The following is an 18308-nucleotide window of genomic DNA, read 5'->3' as shown; positions in this document are numbered from 1 at the left end:
CTGCAGTCCATCTGGTGTAGGCACACCAACCACACTGCTGGAAAGGGAATTTCTTCACTATCGCTTGTTCAAAATCCTGGAATGGCAATGTAGTTCTAAGTCAGGATGGCGTGTGGCTTGGAGGAGAACCTGCAGGTAGTTGTGTTCCCATGCGTCTGCTGTCCTTGTCCTCCTAGGTGGTAAAGGTCATGGGTTTGGAAAATGCTGTGAGTTGCTGCAGTGCACCTCACAGATGGTATACCCTGTTACCACCATGTATCAGGTGTGGAGGGAGTGAATGGGGTACCATTCAAGCGAGCTGCCTTGTCCTGAATTGTGTCGCGCTTCAAGTGTTGTTGGAGTTGTACTCAACCATGCAAGTTGAGAGTATTTCATCGCACCGACTTGTGCCTTGTAGACGGTGGACAGGCTTTGGGGAGTCAGGAGGTGAGTTATTTTCCACAAATTCCAAGCCTCTGACCTGCTCTTGTAGCCACAGTATTTATATGGCTGGTCCAGGCAAGTTTCTGGGGACCAGGAGGATGTTGGCAATTTAGTAAGAATAAGGCAAAAGAGTAGGATGTGTGTCTCAGAATCGGAATAAGCTCAGAGAGGGTATGAGGGGAGATAGGAGAGAAACTAAAAAATTATGCATGTTCTGGGCGAGGGAAGGCAGCAACATAAAAGCAACTCGTGATTCAAGATTATTTTCTTCCTAAACTCCGATACAAAATGGCAGCGACAATAGTTTTACTCGTAAGAAATACTGGAAAGCTGCTACAGTTTTAATACAGTTGCTCCTTGTGTACTCATGCAACCTCCAATAAGCATTGTGCAGAACAGTGCACAAGTCTGTATCAATGTGCAAGCTCAAATGTTATTCTGTACCACATTGAACAAAGCCAATCTATATGAAACAAACAAAAACTGTGAGTGGGTATTGAAATAAAACCATATATCCATGAAATGAACTTACCTATGATACTAAAGTGTACATGTAAGCTAGGTCAAATGTTGGTTACAAACTAATGTATATTTGTACCCTGACTCAGAATTAGTCATAATATGAAATTGGCAAGAGTGAGATTTGGGAACTATAAGAGTCAGAGAGATCACAGATTTTTAAAAGCTCAGTTTTCTGTGTTTTAAGAGTGAGATATAACAAAATTGTTCATACTTTAAAAGCAGACTACACAAATCTTGCTTCAAATAACACCCAACAAGTTGGCAAGTAATGATGGTTTATGAAAGAACAGGCCTATTCATAAACCACTGCAGGCAAAATTTTCAAAAATAAAGATCAACTTTCTGTCATCACCTAAAATTATTGGTGCAATTTTGCAAAGTGCAAATTAAGTTCTCCCTTCTAATCTAGCTACATTCATCTCTAATTAAACACATGGTTTAAGAGTCAGGTAGAAAGAAAAGGATTACCAAATTCAAAAGGTAAAAAGAGGAAATTAACAATTAAATATTGAGATTAAACAAGTAATCTACATAGACATTTTTATGCTGATAAGTGGCCATACACAGCATCAGTAATTTACTGGTCAGCAAAGATTGTTATTGAAGTGATTTTTCAAACCACGAAGTAATTATTAGCTGGGGCCAAAAATTCTAACCCATTTTAATAACTTTTACATATTATATTAGGCCAAAGTACAATCATTCTTCAATGAACTGCTGTCTTGGGAGGCATCAGGAAAAGAGAAATTGTGCTCAAATGCAAACTTGTCAAATAATTTTTAAAAACTATGCTAATAGATTAGAAATAATATTTTTGTAGTTGCTCCAGAGCACTGGAGTTCTTTTGAAGTTCTCCAAAAAGTACAGTGGCATGGTACAATCTGCTGCTCCACTGTGTTTGTTCACAACCACTGTGTCTTTTATTTAACAAAAGTTAGTCATGCATACCGCTATGTACTCCAACTGATATTTAAATTTTTCCCATAACTGTGAAATCTTGCAAACTAGATATAAAGATTTTAAAACAGACATAATTCTGTTCTACGAAGTATAAACAAAACATTCTGCAATACCCGATTGTTGCAAAGACATTTACAGAACCAGGAAAGATTTAAGAGCTGTCAAGTTGCTTTACTGAATAAATACATTTTAAACTGTTACATAGTCTAATTTGGTACAAATCTGCTGCCTTTGACCATGAAGTTAATCAACAATTTCAAACTCAGCATTTAAAGTAATAGGATAATTAAAACTAAACTTACTTGCATGTTTATCCGCAAGTACTATTAGGCTGTTTGAAATGTCCCGGCGCCGGTAAAAGCAGACCACCTTTGCTTCCACATTGCCACTTGCAGTCTGGAAAGAACAGTTAAAAAAATCAAACCATGCTTTTTAGAGCACAGCCCTCTATGACATTTTAATATCAATAAAAGTACATGGATCACTGAATGACATTTAAAAATGAGTGTGCATGCACACATGTATATGGTTCACAACATCCTGCATTTATACAGCACCTTTAATGTAGAAAAACAACCCAAATTATTTCAGGGATGTAAGGAAAATGGATACCGACCAAGGAACAGAAGTTAGGAGGCAATTCAAAAATTTAGCATATTATTTAACATGTCTCTTGGAAAGTAACCTTCTCTGCCAAATAGAAAACTGTCTCATGACTCTTCTCACCATCATGCTCAATTACACCCCCTCCTTTTAAATCTCAACCAAAACAACAAGATGGTTGAACCCACTCACTAAAAATGTGCAAGAGTGATGCTTGAGCTGACTTGCCTTCCAATTTTCTCCTCAGTTTAACAGCACTTTCCCATTATTCTGTGGGGATGGTTTTAACCCCACACACCCAGCAGAAGCCGAGTGGGTGGGCAGTTAAAATTGCCCAGGTTATGTACTCATCAAAAAGCCATCAGGAAACCACTATTCCAAATTTTAACCTGTTCTACACAACAGGCAACAATGACATCTAGTTAATGCAGGCCAGCCTTCTTAATAGACGCATGTTTGGTCCCAATTGCACTATGTGGGCCTAAGTGCAATTTTTACTGTTAGGCTGAGCTGGAAAGCAGAAATGAAAGTGGCCAGGACAGCTAAGTTTATTTTTTAAACTTTTCTTATGGGGCCAAAAGGAGCACGAGAGCTCTTGATAAGGAAAGCTTCAACTACATCCGAACACCACCGCTCTCCCCAATTCCCCTACTCGAACACAAGGAGGTGCAAGTTCCACTTACGTTGTGGCAATCTTCAGGCCCCTCTATTTTCTGCCGCTTCCAGTCGATTGCAGGTATAAAGTCGGCCAGCAAGGCTTAACAGAATTAATCTAACCCATGCTTAATTTAAGCCCAGGAATTAATCTAAACCATGTTTAATTTCTGCAGCAACAAGTGCATTCCCAGCTAATCTTGCTACCCACCCATCCAAAGCCTGCCCACAGTTAAAATTGGGATTTGTGCCTCACCTCAATAGGAGGTGAGCAGAACAAGGCTTGCGCAGAATCAGACAGGTTTAGACATATCCCAGGATATTATTTTTAAAATAATTATACAATATACTCAGACCAACACATTCCCCTGGGAACATATCTAGTATAAAAAAAAATTAACATCTATCTCAGATACAATTCTCTGAGACAGTTCCTCTTTTTGATTTAGTGGAGATCTGCCCTATCATGCAAAGCAGGGCTACAGTCAGCAGCAGTCCATGTGCACATTAAATGCAGCAGATTCAAATTTCTCACGCTCCCCAGGAAATATTGTTTCATGTTACCATTACACCCAAAGAAGATCTTAATCTTCAGATTTTAATGCATATATGTGTTCAAAGTTCCTCCTAACTGCTCAGTTCTCCCTGATGCAACTCAAAAAGTATATGTTGGGTCTCAAGCTAGGGCAGAGTAAAGAGTGCGCTTGTGTTCTCAGGATAAGGTTGCAGCCTTTGGATTTTTACGAACAAAAAAAATCAAAGCCATCTGCCACACTCTTTCGCTCCTGTTCCACTTTCCCCTTGATTTTCAGACTGCACTGGCATGTCAAACCACCCTGTTTTCACGCAATGCTATCCATGGTTTACTTGTCAAAAGATGAATGAATATTAACTCAAACTAAGTCTATACCCAGGAATTTCATGCCACCTATCCATACTAAAAGGACAAATTCCTTTAAATATCACTTGCTCTCATTTTCATAACAAACCTTTTATATATACATTATCAAAGTAAGGCTGTATATACAACAACCACAGCATCCCCTTGAGTTTATATACAGTCATTCCCTCAAACAGGCAGAATGGAAAAGTAGGAAAGGTAGCCCCGATAATAAAGGATGACATAAGAACATTAGTGAGAAAAGGTCTTGGCTCAGAAAATCAGGACGTAGAATCAGTATGGATGGGGATTAGGAATAGCAAAGGTCAGAAAATGTTGGTGGGAGTAGCTTATAGGCCTTCTAACACTATTGGCAGAACATTAAACAAGAAATTACTGAAGCTTGCAACAAAAACAATGTAATAGTTTTGGAGTTTTTAATCTTCATATAGACTGGACCAATCAAATTGACAAAGGTGGCCTAGAAGATGAGTTTGTAGAATGCTTTTGTGACAGTTTCCTGGAGCAACATGTTGTGGAACAATCTAGGGATAAATTTTAAAATCTAATATTGTGCAATGAGGCATGGTTAATTAGTAATATAGTAAAAGATTCACCGGGAAATAGTGATAATAATAGTTGAATTCCACATTAAGATTGAAAGCAACATACTCCAATCACAAGCAAGAATCTTAAACTTAAACAAAGCCAATTACACAGATGAGAGAGGAGAGCTGGGTAAGGTTGATTGGATAAATCGACCGAAAGGTATGGCAGTAAATAAACATTTAGAAAAGCAATGCAAAATGTTCAACCAAAATATGTTCACTGAAAAACAAAAACTTAGCAAAGAAGATCCATCCATGGCTTACTCAGAAGGTTAAGGATAGTACTAGATAGTACTTATTAGGCCAAATCTTCCAAGGAGTGGCAATCACCTGTTTGCCACTCCACACCTATTTTTTTTTAAACAAACTCTGGAGCTCTACATTTCTAGCCCAGACCACCAAACTGGACACATTCCCAAATGCAGAACGTGCTTGTTCTGGGCGTCCTTCCTCATAGTGCAGGATCACCAAGGGAAGCCAAACCACACCCTATGGCACTAGCTGACGCATTCTGATAAGTCTTCATTCATGAACACACTGAAAAGCTTTGGGACATTTAAATAGGTTTTCAATGTGTAAGTGAATGAGTGTGAGTGATGTACAGTGGCAGGGCAGGTAAGATGGCAGAGTGGGTAAAGTGGCAGCTGGCAGGACAGGTAGGGTGGCAGTCGGTGAGTGGCAGGGTGGGTAAGGTGGCTGGTAAGGTGGTGAGGTCAGGTCAGGTTGGATCGAGGGGAGTCCCAGGTTCAGGACAGGTGTCACAGGGTTGGGGGAGGGGGAGAGTGGGAAGATCTGTGGGGAGAGGGGGGAGTGGGAGGATGGGGGAGAAGAGGAGTAAGAGGGTCAGGGATAGCGGGAAGGCCAGGGAAAAGGGGGTAGCAGGAGGGTCCAGGGGTGGAGAGGGGAGATGTGGGAGGATCGGGGGGGGGGGGGGGGGGGATGGCAGGGTCCAGGGCAAGGCAGGGGGTGGGAGCGGGAGGGTCGAGGAAGGGAGGGGGAGCGGGAGGGTCGGGGATGTTGGAGGGTCAGAGGAGGAAGTCGGGGCGGGGGGTCAGTGGGGTGTTGGGTGGTCAGTTATATAATTGCCCAGGAGTTCAACGTTTTCTTTTCAGTCTAACATTTCCTGGGTAACTATTGAGGTAAATGAGTTGGAACCCTCTGATGTCTCCAACTCTAACTTGGAGTTGGAAACTTTTCGGAGGGTCCCAGGTAGCTAGGGAATTTCCCATAGGAAGTTGAAAACTTCCCAGGCAATCCCCATGGGAGTCCATACGTTGGGACTTCCAAGGTGTTCCCTGGCGCATCTTCCAGAGATCATAGGATCTGGACCACAATGTTGCAAAAGATAGCAGTAAGTCTGAGGATTCGGAGTGTTTTAGAAACCAGCAAAGGACCACCAAAACATTGATGAAAGAGGAAAAAAAACGAGTGTAAACCAACCAAGAATATAAAAAGAGATAAGAGCTTTTAAAGGTATATAAAAAGGCAGACAACAACTAAAATAAACATTGGTCGTTTAGAAGCAGAGACAGGAGAAATTATCTTGGCAAATGGGGAAATGGCAGAGACATTGAACAACTATTTTGTGTCTGTCTTCACAGTAGAAGGTACAAGTTACATATCTAAGAACCAATAAGAGTGAAGAAATTAAGGTAATTAATATCAGCAGAGAAAAAGTACTGGAGAAAGTTAAGGAACTAAAATCCAACAAATCACCAAGACCTGATGGCCTACATCCTTGGTTTCTAAAAGTGATAGCTACAGAAATCGTGGATGCATTGGCTATGATTTTCCAAAACTCCCTAAAGTCTGGAATGGTCCGAGAAGATTGGAAGTTAGCAAATGTGACATCGCTATTCAAGAAAGGAAGGGAAGAGAAAACAGGAGCTACAGGCCATTTAGCCTGACATCAGTCATTGGGAAAGTGCTGGAATCCATTATTAAGGAAGTCTTAACAGTGCACTTAGAAAAGCATAGTATGTTTAGAACATTTCAACATGGTTTTTACAAAAGGGAAATCCTGTTTGACAAACTTATTAAAGATTTTTCAAGATGTAACTAGTAGGATAGATAAAGGGGAACGAGTAGATGTGGTCTCTTTGGATTTCCAAAAGACATTCAATAAGGTGCCATACAAAAAATTAATACACAAGATAAGGGCTCATGGAATTGAGGGTGGCATATTAATTTGGACAGAGAATCAATTAATGGGCAGGAAGCAGAGAGTAGGGATAAATGGGGCATTTTCACTTTGGCAGGCCATGACTAGTCGAGTGCCACAAGGATTGGTGCTGGAGCCTCAGCTATTTTCAATCTATATTCATGACTTAGACAAAGAAAGAGTAACTTATCTAAACTTGCTGACAAGACAAAGCTAGGTGCGAAGACAAGCTGTGAGGAAGACATAAAAAGGCTGCAGAGAAATCTGGCCAGGCTACCTGGGTGTGCAATATGGTGACAGATGGAATGCAATGTGAGGAAGTGTGAGGTTATTTAATCGGGTCATAAGAATAGAAAAACAGAATTTTTTTTTTTAAAGGCTTGAAACTTGAAAATGTTGATGTTCAGAGAGACTTGGGTGTACTCGTACCAGAAACGCAAAAAGTTAGAATGCACATACAGCAAGCAATTAGGCAAGCAAATAGCATGTTGGCCTTTATTGCAGTACAAGAATAAAGTCTTGCTACAATCGTACAGTATTTTGGTGAGTCCACATCTGGAATACTGTGTGCAATTTCGGTCTCCATATTTAAGGAAGGATATACTTGCATTGGAGGCAGTACAGCGAAGGTTCACTTGATTGGTACCTGGGGTGAGAAGGATGATGAGAGGCTGAGTAAATTGGGTCTATGCTTTCTGCAGTTTAGAAGAATGAGAGGTGATCCCATTGAAACATACAAGATTATGAAGAGATTTCACAGGGTAGCTGAGGAATCTAGAACAAGGGGGCACAGTTTCAGGATAAGGGGCCGATCATTTAGGACAGAGATGAGAAGTTTCTGCACTCAAAAATGAAGTGTAACGGGTTAATGTGAATATGTAAATGAGACAGTTCACATCATCTTGGGGAAGTGAAGTAAGGTCACATGATCCCATTCTCTCTTGCAGCCTCTTGGCAAGAATGAAGTCTCATTCTAGATGTAGTCATCCTTTGTTATGTTTTGAATAAAACTGATGTTAAACCCTACCAACAATAGTCATTAACAGCGCCTTGAACGTAAGAACATTAGATGGTGGCAGCAGGTAACGGACAGCAGGAAAACATACAGACAGTGACCGAATAGCATGTGGACAAGCAGCAGATTAAAAAAAGAACAGAATGGAGAAGTCATTGCCATTACCAAATTGCTTCAAGCAAGTATAAGTTTCCATACTTGCAACTCAAAGGAAGAATTAATTTGAGATGGAAGTTGGAGTCTTAGACACAAACTTGTCAGGCCTCTTGCAGTCAAGGGATGACTTAATACTAAGCAAGGCTGTTCAGTTGACCAGGCAAGCGGAGGTCAGGAAACAGAATCGTTCAGTACTTTGAGGTGACAGGGAGCTTCGTTTGCAAAGAAGCACCAACTCAGTGGAGTTTGTTAAGTTTGAGTAAAAACATGGCAGTACTGAAACAGAGAAAGCCCGAAGAGGGCACAGCAACTGCCATAATCAAGTGCTATCGGCGTGGCGGGGAAAAGCAGCATCAATGCGGAGACTGTCCCGCCAAAACTGCAGAATGCCATTTTTGTAAGAAGATGGGTCATTTTAATGCAGTGTGTCATAGCAAGTTTACATTGCAGAAACGAAAAGAAAAACTCTCAAAAGTTAGCAAAATCCAACAAATTGAATAGGTTAATGATGTAGAGGTACCATTCCTGGGCGAGACAAAAGGGTTGACAGGAAGTTCTTGGAGTGCTGAAACTTTAGTCGATGGACATCAATCATGTTTTAAACCGGACGTTGGTGCCGGAGTTTCAGCTCTTTCCAAGGTTGAACCGTGTTTGGAGTGAGAGCTCTTTCAGCCTTCAAGTGTACAACTCCATGGACCAACAGACATACAACTTAAAGTCATGTGACAGATGACTGCAACACTTCAATATAAAAGAGAGGAGAATCACCAAAATCTTATATGCAATCCAGAAGAAGGATTGTTCACTTTTAACTGGAAGAGCTTGTAAAGATTTACAATTGATCTGCAGAGCGGAGGAATTGGAAAACCCAGAGCAGCCTGAAGATTTTAGAGCTGAATTTCCACAGTTGTTCAAAGGGCTTAGGAAGCTGAAAACAGCACATCACATCACCTTCATCCCGAAGCAAAGCCGGTGTGTTTGTTTACACCAAGGAAAGCACCTCACCCCATTCTGCAGCAGGTAAAACAGGAAATTGACTCAATATTAGAACAAGACGTGATCTCACCTGTAACAAAGCCTACAAGTTAGTGTTCAGGTATGGTTCCATTACCGAAATCAAACGGATCACTAAGGATCTGTGTAGATCTCACACAGTTGCATACAGCTGTTGAAAGGGGAACTCATCCAATATCATCTGTGGATGAGAGTCCGGCAAAGCTGGGAAAGAGTTCGATTTTCACTATCTAGATGCTATTGTGGCTTTTGGTTTTGGTGAGGGATTCAAGTTACTTACAACCTTTATTAAACTATTTAGGAGGTATTGCTTTAATAGATTACTTTTTGGTACCATGTCTGCACTTGAGATTTTTCAGCAGATGATGACATGTATCCTGGAAGGATTGGAGGGAGTAATTTGCCACGTGGGTGACATCCTAATCCCTGGTTCAACTATAAGCGAGCATGATACCAGAATGAGAGTTGTGCTGCAACATCTACAAGCAGCAGCAATTACCCTTAATAGCAAATGTGAGTTCTCGCAGCTGACTATTAAATTCCTAGGGTATCGTGTACGTGCATCAGAGGTCAGTGCAGATCCTCAGAAAACTAGAGCGATCAACGAGTTTCCACCATCTCGAAATGTAACAGAGCTCCAGCAATTTATGGGAGTGGTGAATCAAGTGGGAAAGTTCTTGCCCAACTTAGAAAACATGAATGAACCATTACATCAGTACTAAGACAGGACCAGGCTTGGTTCTGACAAGAAGCCCAACAGATGTCATTTGAAAGAATCAAGGAAATGTTAATATTACTGGCCACAATGGCTCATTATGATCCAGATCTGCCTACGATTGTTGCCGCAGATGCATCACCAAAGGGATTGGGGGTATTTTTCCTGGCTCAGACGTGGACAAGTCTCATTCTTTGACTGAAACAGAACAAAGGTATGCAATTATTGAAAAAGAAGCCTCAGCTGTTACCTGGATTTGCAAAAATATTTCCAGACTATGCCCTGGGTCTTCAATTCACAATCGAGACTAACCATAAACTTTGATTACTCTATTGAATGCGAAGGAATTAGCAAAGATGCCGCCAAGGGTGCAAAAATTTCATACGAGAGGTTGATGAGATTTGATGCTACAACTGAGTATATGCAACGGAAGAAACAGTAGCAAGGCCAGAACAAGGGATATAAATTTTGTTGAAGACGTGGGGACCTTTACTTCATTAATGAACAAATATCTACCAGCTACAACACTACGCTGAAATGAGATCAGAAATGCACAAATGTCAGATGAAAAAAGTGATTGCTGCATTTGAGGATGGCCGGAATATATGCCACAAAATCCTATTTTGAGGCAATATTTTAAGCAAAGAAGACCTCAGTGTCGTGGATGACTTGCTGATTCATGATGAGATACTGGTTATACCTAAAGTCCTACGACTCGATATACTTCAGAAGTTACAACAAGATCACTTGGGTATCACGGTGCGTCGTGCCAGAGCGAGAAATTCTATCTGGTGGCAAGGCTCTCCAAATCATTAGAAGAGATGATATCTAATTGCATTACATGTACTATCCATCAGCAGGAGCAGAGGGAACCACTGATGGCATCTTAATTTCCATCCAGGCTACGGGAACATCTTGGGATGGATCTTTTTGAGCTCAGAAGAAAAACATTTTTGATAGTGGGATGAATCTTTTTCAGCTCAGAGGGAAAACATTTTTGATAGTGGTTGACTACTATTCAAAGTAGATGCAGGTATAAGGTCTACATGGTCATACATTTGAGGCTGTCAATGCATCACTGAAAGAAATTTTTGTCACACACGGGATTCTACACCTCGTCATTTCGGACAACAGCCCAGTTTGCTAACAAATACTTCGGGGAGATCACAGAATCTTACAGGTTTATCCACACGACTAGCTCGTCAAGATATGCGCAAGCTAATGATGAGGCCGAAAGGGGAGTGCAGATGGTAAGGTTTTATTAAAAAAGAACAATGACATTAACCTGGCACTGCTGAGTTATCGTTCTACCCCACTCCAGAATGGTCTGGCTTCATGTGAGCTTTTAATGGGAAGAAGGTCGAGGATTTAACTTCCTAATTTTCTGCACACACTTATGCCGTGACTGACAGCAGCAGATTTGGGCAAGGTGAGGGAGGAGGAGGATGAGTAACATTCTAGTCAAACGCAGAACTACAATAATCGTCACAGAGTACACAAACTACGAGACCTCCAGCCTGGAGAGTCATTGTGGATTCATGATCAAGCTTGTCAAGGCCAAGTTCTTGTGAAAACACCATATCTGTGATCCTATCCTGTGGAGACAGAAAATGGTACAGTGCGAAGGAACAGGAGTGTACTAGTTTCTACAAGGAGGTGACCTTCTACAGAGTTAACCAGTTCTTCAGATGTGGAATATGGCCTGGACCATGAAATAGCATCCTCTGACAATTCTCATTCTGCCCAACAGAGTTCGAAAGAATGCATGGGGAGATTGAATTCTCAATCTCCTCCAGGAGAGCCGAGAACACAGTTAGGCAGACTGGTGAAAACACCACAGCAGTTGTCTCTGTGAATAAGAGATGAAGTCAGAGACTTGGGAGGAGATGCAGTGTAAAAGGTTAATGTGAATATATAGGTGAGACAGTTCACATCATCTTGGGGAAGTGATGCAAGATCACATGACTCCTATGATCAAGTTCTCTCTTGCAGCCTTATGGCAAGGATGAAGTTTCATTCTAGGTGCAGTTTCCTAGGACATTGGGACCGGTTCTGGGGTAGGTGGGACCAGTATAAACTGGACGGGTTACACCTGGGCAGGACCGGGACTGATGTCCAAGGGGGAATATTTGCTAGAGTGTTTGGGGAGGGTTTAAACTAAAATGGCAGGGGGATAGGAACCTATGTAAGAATTGCTGCTTTGGGGTGCAGTAGAGTGCTTAAGTTGGAGTTTGGTGACTGAGGGAGTCGGTGAGGAGGATACAAGGTGATCCTTTAAGTATGGTCGGATAAGTATTTACTACTTTTATCGCTTATAGTTTTTAAGGTCTTATTTTGAGGTTCATCATTTGTAAGGGCTATATTCTGTAACAATGAGGAGCAGGGAAGAAGGGCCCTAGAGTAATTGATATTATTTTATATTAAGTATCTTCCAAAATGTTTAATTTAATTTAATTGGCCCCTTTAAATTAAGTCATGGCAGGAGAGCTCAAAGCCATGGTGTGCTCCTCCTGCTCTACGTGGGAAGCCGGGAATATTTCCAGTGCCCAGGGCCAGCACGTGTGCGGGAAGTGTCTCCTGCTGCAGCTCCTGGAGGCTCAGGTTTCGGAGCTGGAGCGGCGGCTGGGGACACTGTGGAGCATCTGCGAGGTGGAGAGTATCGTGGATAGCACGTATAGAGAGGTGGTCATACCGCAGGCTAAGAGTCCACAGGCAGGAAGGGAATGGGTGACCACCAGGCAGAGCAAGAGGACTATGCAGGCAGTACAGGACTCTCCTGTGGCTATTCCCCTGCAAAACAGATATACCACTTTGGATACTGTTAAGGGGAGTGGCCTCTCAGGGGACAGTAGCAACAGCCAAATTAATTGGATCACGGTTGTATCTGCTGCACAGGGGAGGAGTAAAAAGTGTGAGAATGCAATAGTTATAGGGGATTCAATTGCAAGGGGAATAGATAGGCTTTTCTGTGGCCGCAAACAAGACTCCAGGATGGTATGTTGCCTTCCTGGTGCTAGGGTCAAGGATGTCTCAGAGCGGCTACAGGACATTCTGAAGGGGGAGGGTGAACAGCCAGTGATCGTGGTACACATTGGTACAAACGACATAGGTAAAAAAAAGGGGTGAGGTACTAAAAGCAGAATAGAGGGAGTTAGGAGTAGGGAGTTGAAAAGTAGGAGCTCAAAGGTAGTGATCTCAGGATTACTACCAGTGCTACGTGCTAGTCAGAGTAGAAATAGCAGGATATATCGGATGAATACGTGGCTGAAGAGATGGTGTGAGGGGGAGCGTTTCAGATTCCTGGGACACTGGGACCGGGTCTGAGGGAGGTGGGACCAGTACAAACTGGACGGGTTACACTTGGGCAGGACCGGGACTGATGTCCTAGGGGGAATATTTGCTAGAGTGGTTGAGGAGGGTTTAAGCTAAAATGGCAGGGGGATAGGAACCTATGCAAGGAGTCAGAGGAGGGGGAATTGAGGACAAAAGATAGAAAGGGGAGTAAGAAAAGTGTTAGCTAGAGAAATCAAGGGCAAGAATCAAACAGGGCCTCAGTGAAAAATAGTGGGAACGGGGCAAGTAATGTTAAAAAGACAAGCCTTAAGGCTTTGTGCCTTAACGCAAGGAGCATTCGCAATAAAGTGGATGAATTAACCACGCAAATAGATGTAAATTGGTATGATATAGTTGGGATTACGGAGACATGGCTGCAGGGTGACCAGGGATGGGAACTGAACATCAAGGGGTATTCAGTATTTAGGAAGGAGAGGCAAAAAAGAAAAGGCGGCAGAGTTGCATTGCTGGTTAAAGAGGAAATTAATGCAATAGTGAGGAAAGATTTTAGCTCCGACGATGTGGAATCTGTATGGGTAGAGCTGAGAAACATTAAGGGGCAAAAAACATTAGTGGGGGTTGCATATAGACACCCTAACTGTGGTGGTGATGTTGGGAATGGGATTAAACAGGAAATTAGAGACACATGCAATAAAGGAACATCTGTAATTATGGGTGACTTTAATCTGCATATAGATTGGGCAAATCAAATTAGTAAAAATACCGTAGAGACGGAATTCCTGGAGTATATACGGGATGGTTTTCTGGACCAATACGTTGAGGAACCAACTAGAGAACAGGCCATCCTAGACTGGGTATTGTGTAATGAGAAAGGAATAATTGGCAATCTAGTTGTGCAAGGCCCCTTGGGGATGAACGACCATAATATGATAGAATTCTTCATCAAGATGGGGAGTGACGGAGTTGATTCTGAGACTAGGGTCCTGAATCTTAATAAAGGAAACTACGATGGTATGAGACGTGAGTTGGCTATGATGGATTGGGAAACATTACCTAAAGGGATGATGGTGGATAGGCGCTGGCAAACATTCAAAGAGCACATGGGTGAACTGCAACAATTGTTTATTCCTGTCTGGCACAAAAGTAAAATAGGAAAGATGGCCAAACCATGGCTTACAAGGGAAATTAGAGATAGTATTAGATCCAAGGAAGAGGTATACAAATTGGCCAGAAAAAACAACAGGCCTTGAGGATTGGGAGCACTTTAGAATTCAGCAAAGGAGGACCAAGAGATTGGTTAAGGGGAAAATGGAGTGCTAGAGTAAGCTTGCAGGGAACATAAAAACTGACTAAGAGTTTCTATAGGTATGTGAAGAGAAAAAGATTGGTGAAGACAAATGTAGGTCACTTACAGTCAGAAACAGGGGAATTTACAATGGGAAACAAAGAAATGGCTGACCAACTAAATACATACTTTGGTTCTGTCTTCACAAAGGAGGACACAAATAACATACCAGAAACGTTGGGGAACACAGGGTTTAGTGAGAGGGAGGAACCGAAAGAAGTCAGTATTAGTAGGGAAATGGTGTTGGGGAAATTGATGGGATTGAAGGCCGATAAATCCCCAGGGTCTGATAATTGACATCCCAGAGTACTTAAGGAAGTGGCCCTAGAAATCGTGGATGCATTGGTGGTCATCTTCCGAGATTCTGTAGATTCTGGAACAGTTCCTACAGATTGGAGGCTAGCTAATGTAACCCCACTATTTAAAAAGGGAGGTAGAGAGAAAACAGGGAATTATAGACCAGTCAGCCTAACATCGGTAGTGGGGAAAATTCTAGAGTCCATTATAAAAGATTTAATAACTGAGCACTTGGAAAACAGTGGCAGAATTTAGACAGAGTCAGCATGGATTTACTAAAGGGAAATCATGCTTGACAAATCTACTGGAATTGTTCGAGAATGTAACTAGTAGAGTTGATGAGGGGGAGCCAGCGGATGTGGTTTATTTGGACTTTCAGAAGGCTTTCGAAAAAGTCCCACATAAGAGATTAGCGTGTAAAATTAAAGCGCGTGGGATTGGGGGTAGTCTATTCAGATGGATAGAAAACTGGTTGGCAGACAGGAAACAAAGAGTAGGAATAAAGAGGTCTCTTTCCGAATGGCAGGCAGTGACTAGTGGGGTCCCGCAGGGATCGGTGCTGGGACCCCAGCTATTCACAATATATATTAATGATTTAGATGAGGGAACTAAAAGTAATATCTCCAAATTTCCAGATGACACAAAGCTGGGTGGGAGGGTGAGCTGTGAAGAGGATGCAGAGATGCTTCAGGGTGACTTGGACAAGCTGAGTGAGTGGGCAAATGCATGGCAGATGCAGTATAATGTGGATAAACGTGAGGTCATCCACTTTGGTCGCAAAACAGAAAGGCAGATTATCTTAATGGCTATAAATTGAGAGAGGGAAATGTGCAACGAGACCTGGGTGTCCTCGTACACTAGCTGCTGAAGGTAAGTATGCAGGTGCAGCAGGCAGTAAAGGCGCAAATGGTATGTTGGCCTTCATAGCGAGAGGATTCGTGTATAGGAGCAGGAATGTCTTGCTGCAATTATACAGGGCCTTGGTGAGTCCACACCTGGAATATTGTGTGCAGTTTTGGTCTCCTTATCTGAGAAAGAATGTTCTTGATATTGAGGGAGTGCAGCGAAAGTTTACCAGACTGATTCCTGGGGTGGCGGGACTGACTTATGAGGAGAGATTGAGTCGGTTAGGATTATATTCTCTGGAGTTCAGAAGAGTATGGGGGGATCTCATAGAAACCTATAAAATTCTTACAGGACTAGACAGGGTAGATGCAGGAAGGATGGTCCCGATGGTGGGGGAGTCCAGAACCAGGGGTCACAGTCTGAGGATAGGGGGTAGACCATTTAGGACTGAGATGAGGAGAAATTTCTCCACCCAGAGAGTGGTGAGCCTGTGGAATTCGCTACCACAGAAAGTAGTTGAGGCCAAAACATTGTATGTTTTCAAGAAGGAGTTCGATACAGCTCTTGGGGCGAAAGGGGTCAAAGGATATGGGGAGAAAGCAGGAGCAGGCTATTAAGTTGGATGATCAACCATGATCATAATGAATGACGGAGCAGGCTCCAAGGGCCAAATGGCCTACTCCTGCTCCTATTTTCTATGTTTCTATGAATAAAGTCGATGTTAACCCTACCTCAGAAGACATAGATAGATTTTTGGCCTCTCATGGAATCAAGGGGCATGAGGAGCAGGCAGGGAAGAGGAGTTAAAACCCAAGATCAGCCAAGATCAGACTGAATGGTAGAGCAGGCTTGATGGGCTGTATGGTTTTCGCCTGCTCCCATTTCTTTTGTTCTTATGTTCAAAACCTCCCATTTACAAGTCTGTGCTGAATGTCATTGGTTATTGGTTCATTAACTTCACTGGTTCACTAGCTTCAACCTTATCACAAATACAAAACCTTTACCCACCAAAAGTGCAGAAATCCATTGGAAACATTTTACCCACAGCCGGATAATCAATTTATATCTGTACTAATAAGTAATTTCCTATCCAGCATCCTCAACAAAGAGATCAGACCTTCAACTGCTCAGAAAGGTAAACAAAGTAGCAGATAGATTTTTCTATAATCACTTCTGTTTCATGATCAGTTGACATAGAGCTGACTCTCTAACTTCACTTCACCCCATTTGCATGGGTAATACTTCATTACTGTAAAATGTCTGACCCAGGGAGAGCAAAAACTCCCTGGACTGTGTCATATGAATTCACACCAAATAGTCATCAAGGAATTTTTGCAGTCACCAGTTACTTTGAATGCCCACAGTCTTAACCATCGAGGTAGAATCCAGTAAATGGAATGCAAGGAGTATTTTGTGCTGGTTGGTAAATTAAGTGCAGAGGAAAAACTTCAAGGAAGTGCAAAAAGTGGTTGGAGTACCATCACCAAGACCTAAGAAAGGGGGATTCTGAGATGAACTATTTATTTCCACACCAATAAAAGCCTGATCTATCATGTGTTTATATAGCACCTTTAACACAGAAAAATATCCTAAAGAAGCAAAGGGAAAAACTGTTCAGAGAGGCATATGTGGTAATGTTACTTGAGGTGGCCCAAGTCTTGCTAAAAGAGGTGAGTTTACAGAGTATATTTTAAAATGGGTAGGAATTTAGGAAGAGAATTCTGGGGCATTGTGCCTATATGGTTGATGACACAGGTCCCAACAGTGGGGCAAAGGGAAGGAAATGCACAAAAGGCTTGGTCAGAGGAACGGAGAGATTAGGGGAGGGTGGTTCTAGCCACAAAGAAGGTTGCAGGGTTAAGAGGAACAAGGTCACGAAGAGACTTAAAGACAAGGGTGAGAATTTTTAATTTGAGGCTTAGGAAGACTGGGAACCAACTTAGATTAACAAGAACAGGTGAGATGGCAGAGTAGAACAGTGAAAGGTATGAAACAGACAACAGAGTTTTTGATGAGATTAAGTTTAGAGGATGGAGGATAAGGGGCTAATCGGGAGTACATTGAATCAAGCAAGCCTGGAGGTAGTAAAGGGCTGAATGAAAATTTCATCAGCAGAGTGATGCTGCTTCTGCATCTACCTCAGTCTAATCTATATAGGTAGAAGTAGTTCTTTTTCTATTTGTTCTTGGGATGCAAGTGTCACTGGCAAGACCTTCGAGAAGGCTGTGGTGAATCACCTTCTTGAACCGCTGCAGTCCACGTGGTGTAAATACACCCACAGTGCTATTAGAGGTAGTTCCAAGATTTTGACCCAACAACAGTGAAGGAAATGCAATATACTTCCAAATCAGGATGCTGTGTGACTTGGAGGGGAGACGGTGGTGCTCAAGGTTGCAGGTTTGGAAAGTGCTGTCAAAGGAGCCTTACAGTATTGTGCAGTGCACCTTGTAGATGGTGCGCATTGTTATCACTGTACATTGCTGGTGGAGGGAGTGAATGTTTAAGGTAGCAAATGGATGCCATTAAGCGGAGAGATTAGGGGAGGGTGGTTCTAGCCACAGTCTCTCTGTCCTGGGTGGTGAAACGCTTCTTGATTGTTGGAGCTGTACTCATCCATCACATTCTTGATTTGTCCTTTGTAGACATTGCGGGGAGGAGGGGAGGTCTTATGGCGCAGTGGTGGTGTCCTTATCTCCGGGTCAGAAGCTCCGGGTTCAACGTCCCACTTCAGGGCTTGATAGCCTCGGAAGGTGCATTCAGATCATGGCCAAAAAGGTTGTTTATAAGCCTGCAAGGCCTTCCAAAATGCCTGATG

The 18308-nt window shown here is 42.3% G+C and overlaps 1 protein-coding gene across 1 annotated transcript in view; it reads right to left on the bottom strand.

Annotated features, from left to right (window-relative positions):
- Nucleotides 1-18308, bottom strand: part of mta3 (metastasis associated 1 family, member 3) — a 262123-nt gene that overhangs the window by 236132 nt on the left and 7683 nt on the right. Inside the window, exon 3 of the mRNA XM_078557154.1 lies at nucleotides 2208-2301. Within this exon, the coding sequence (XP_078413280.1) occupies nucleotides 2208-2301 (94 nt within the window). The remainder of the gene's footprint in view (nucleotides 1-2207; nucleotides 2302-18308) is intronic.

Source organism: Cetorhinus maximus, chromosome 14, assembly GCF_964194155.1.
Source record: "Cetorhinus maximus chromosome 14, sCetMax3.hap1.1, whole genome shotgun sequence".
NCBI lineage: Eukaryota > Metazoa > Chordata > Chondrichthyes > Lamniformes > Cetorhinidae > Cetorhinus > Cetorhinus maximus.
The sequence above is the reverse complement of the archived record's forward strand: the minus strand, read 5'-3'. Positions and strand labels throughout refer to the sequence as shown.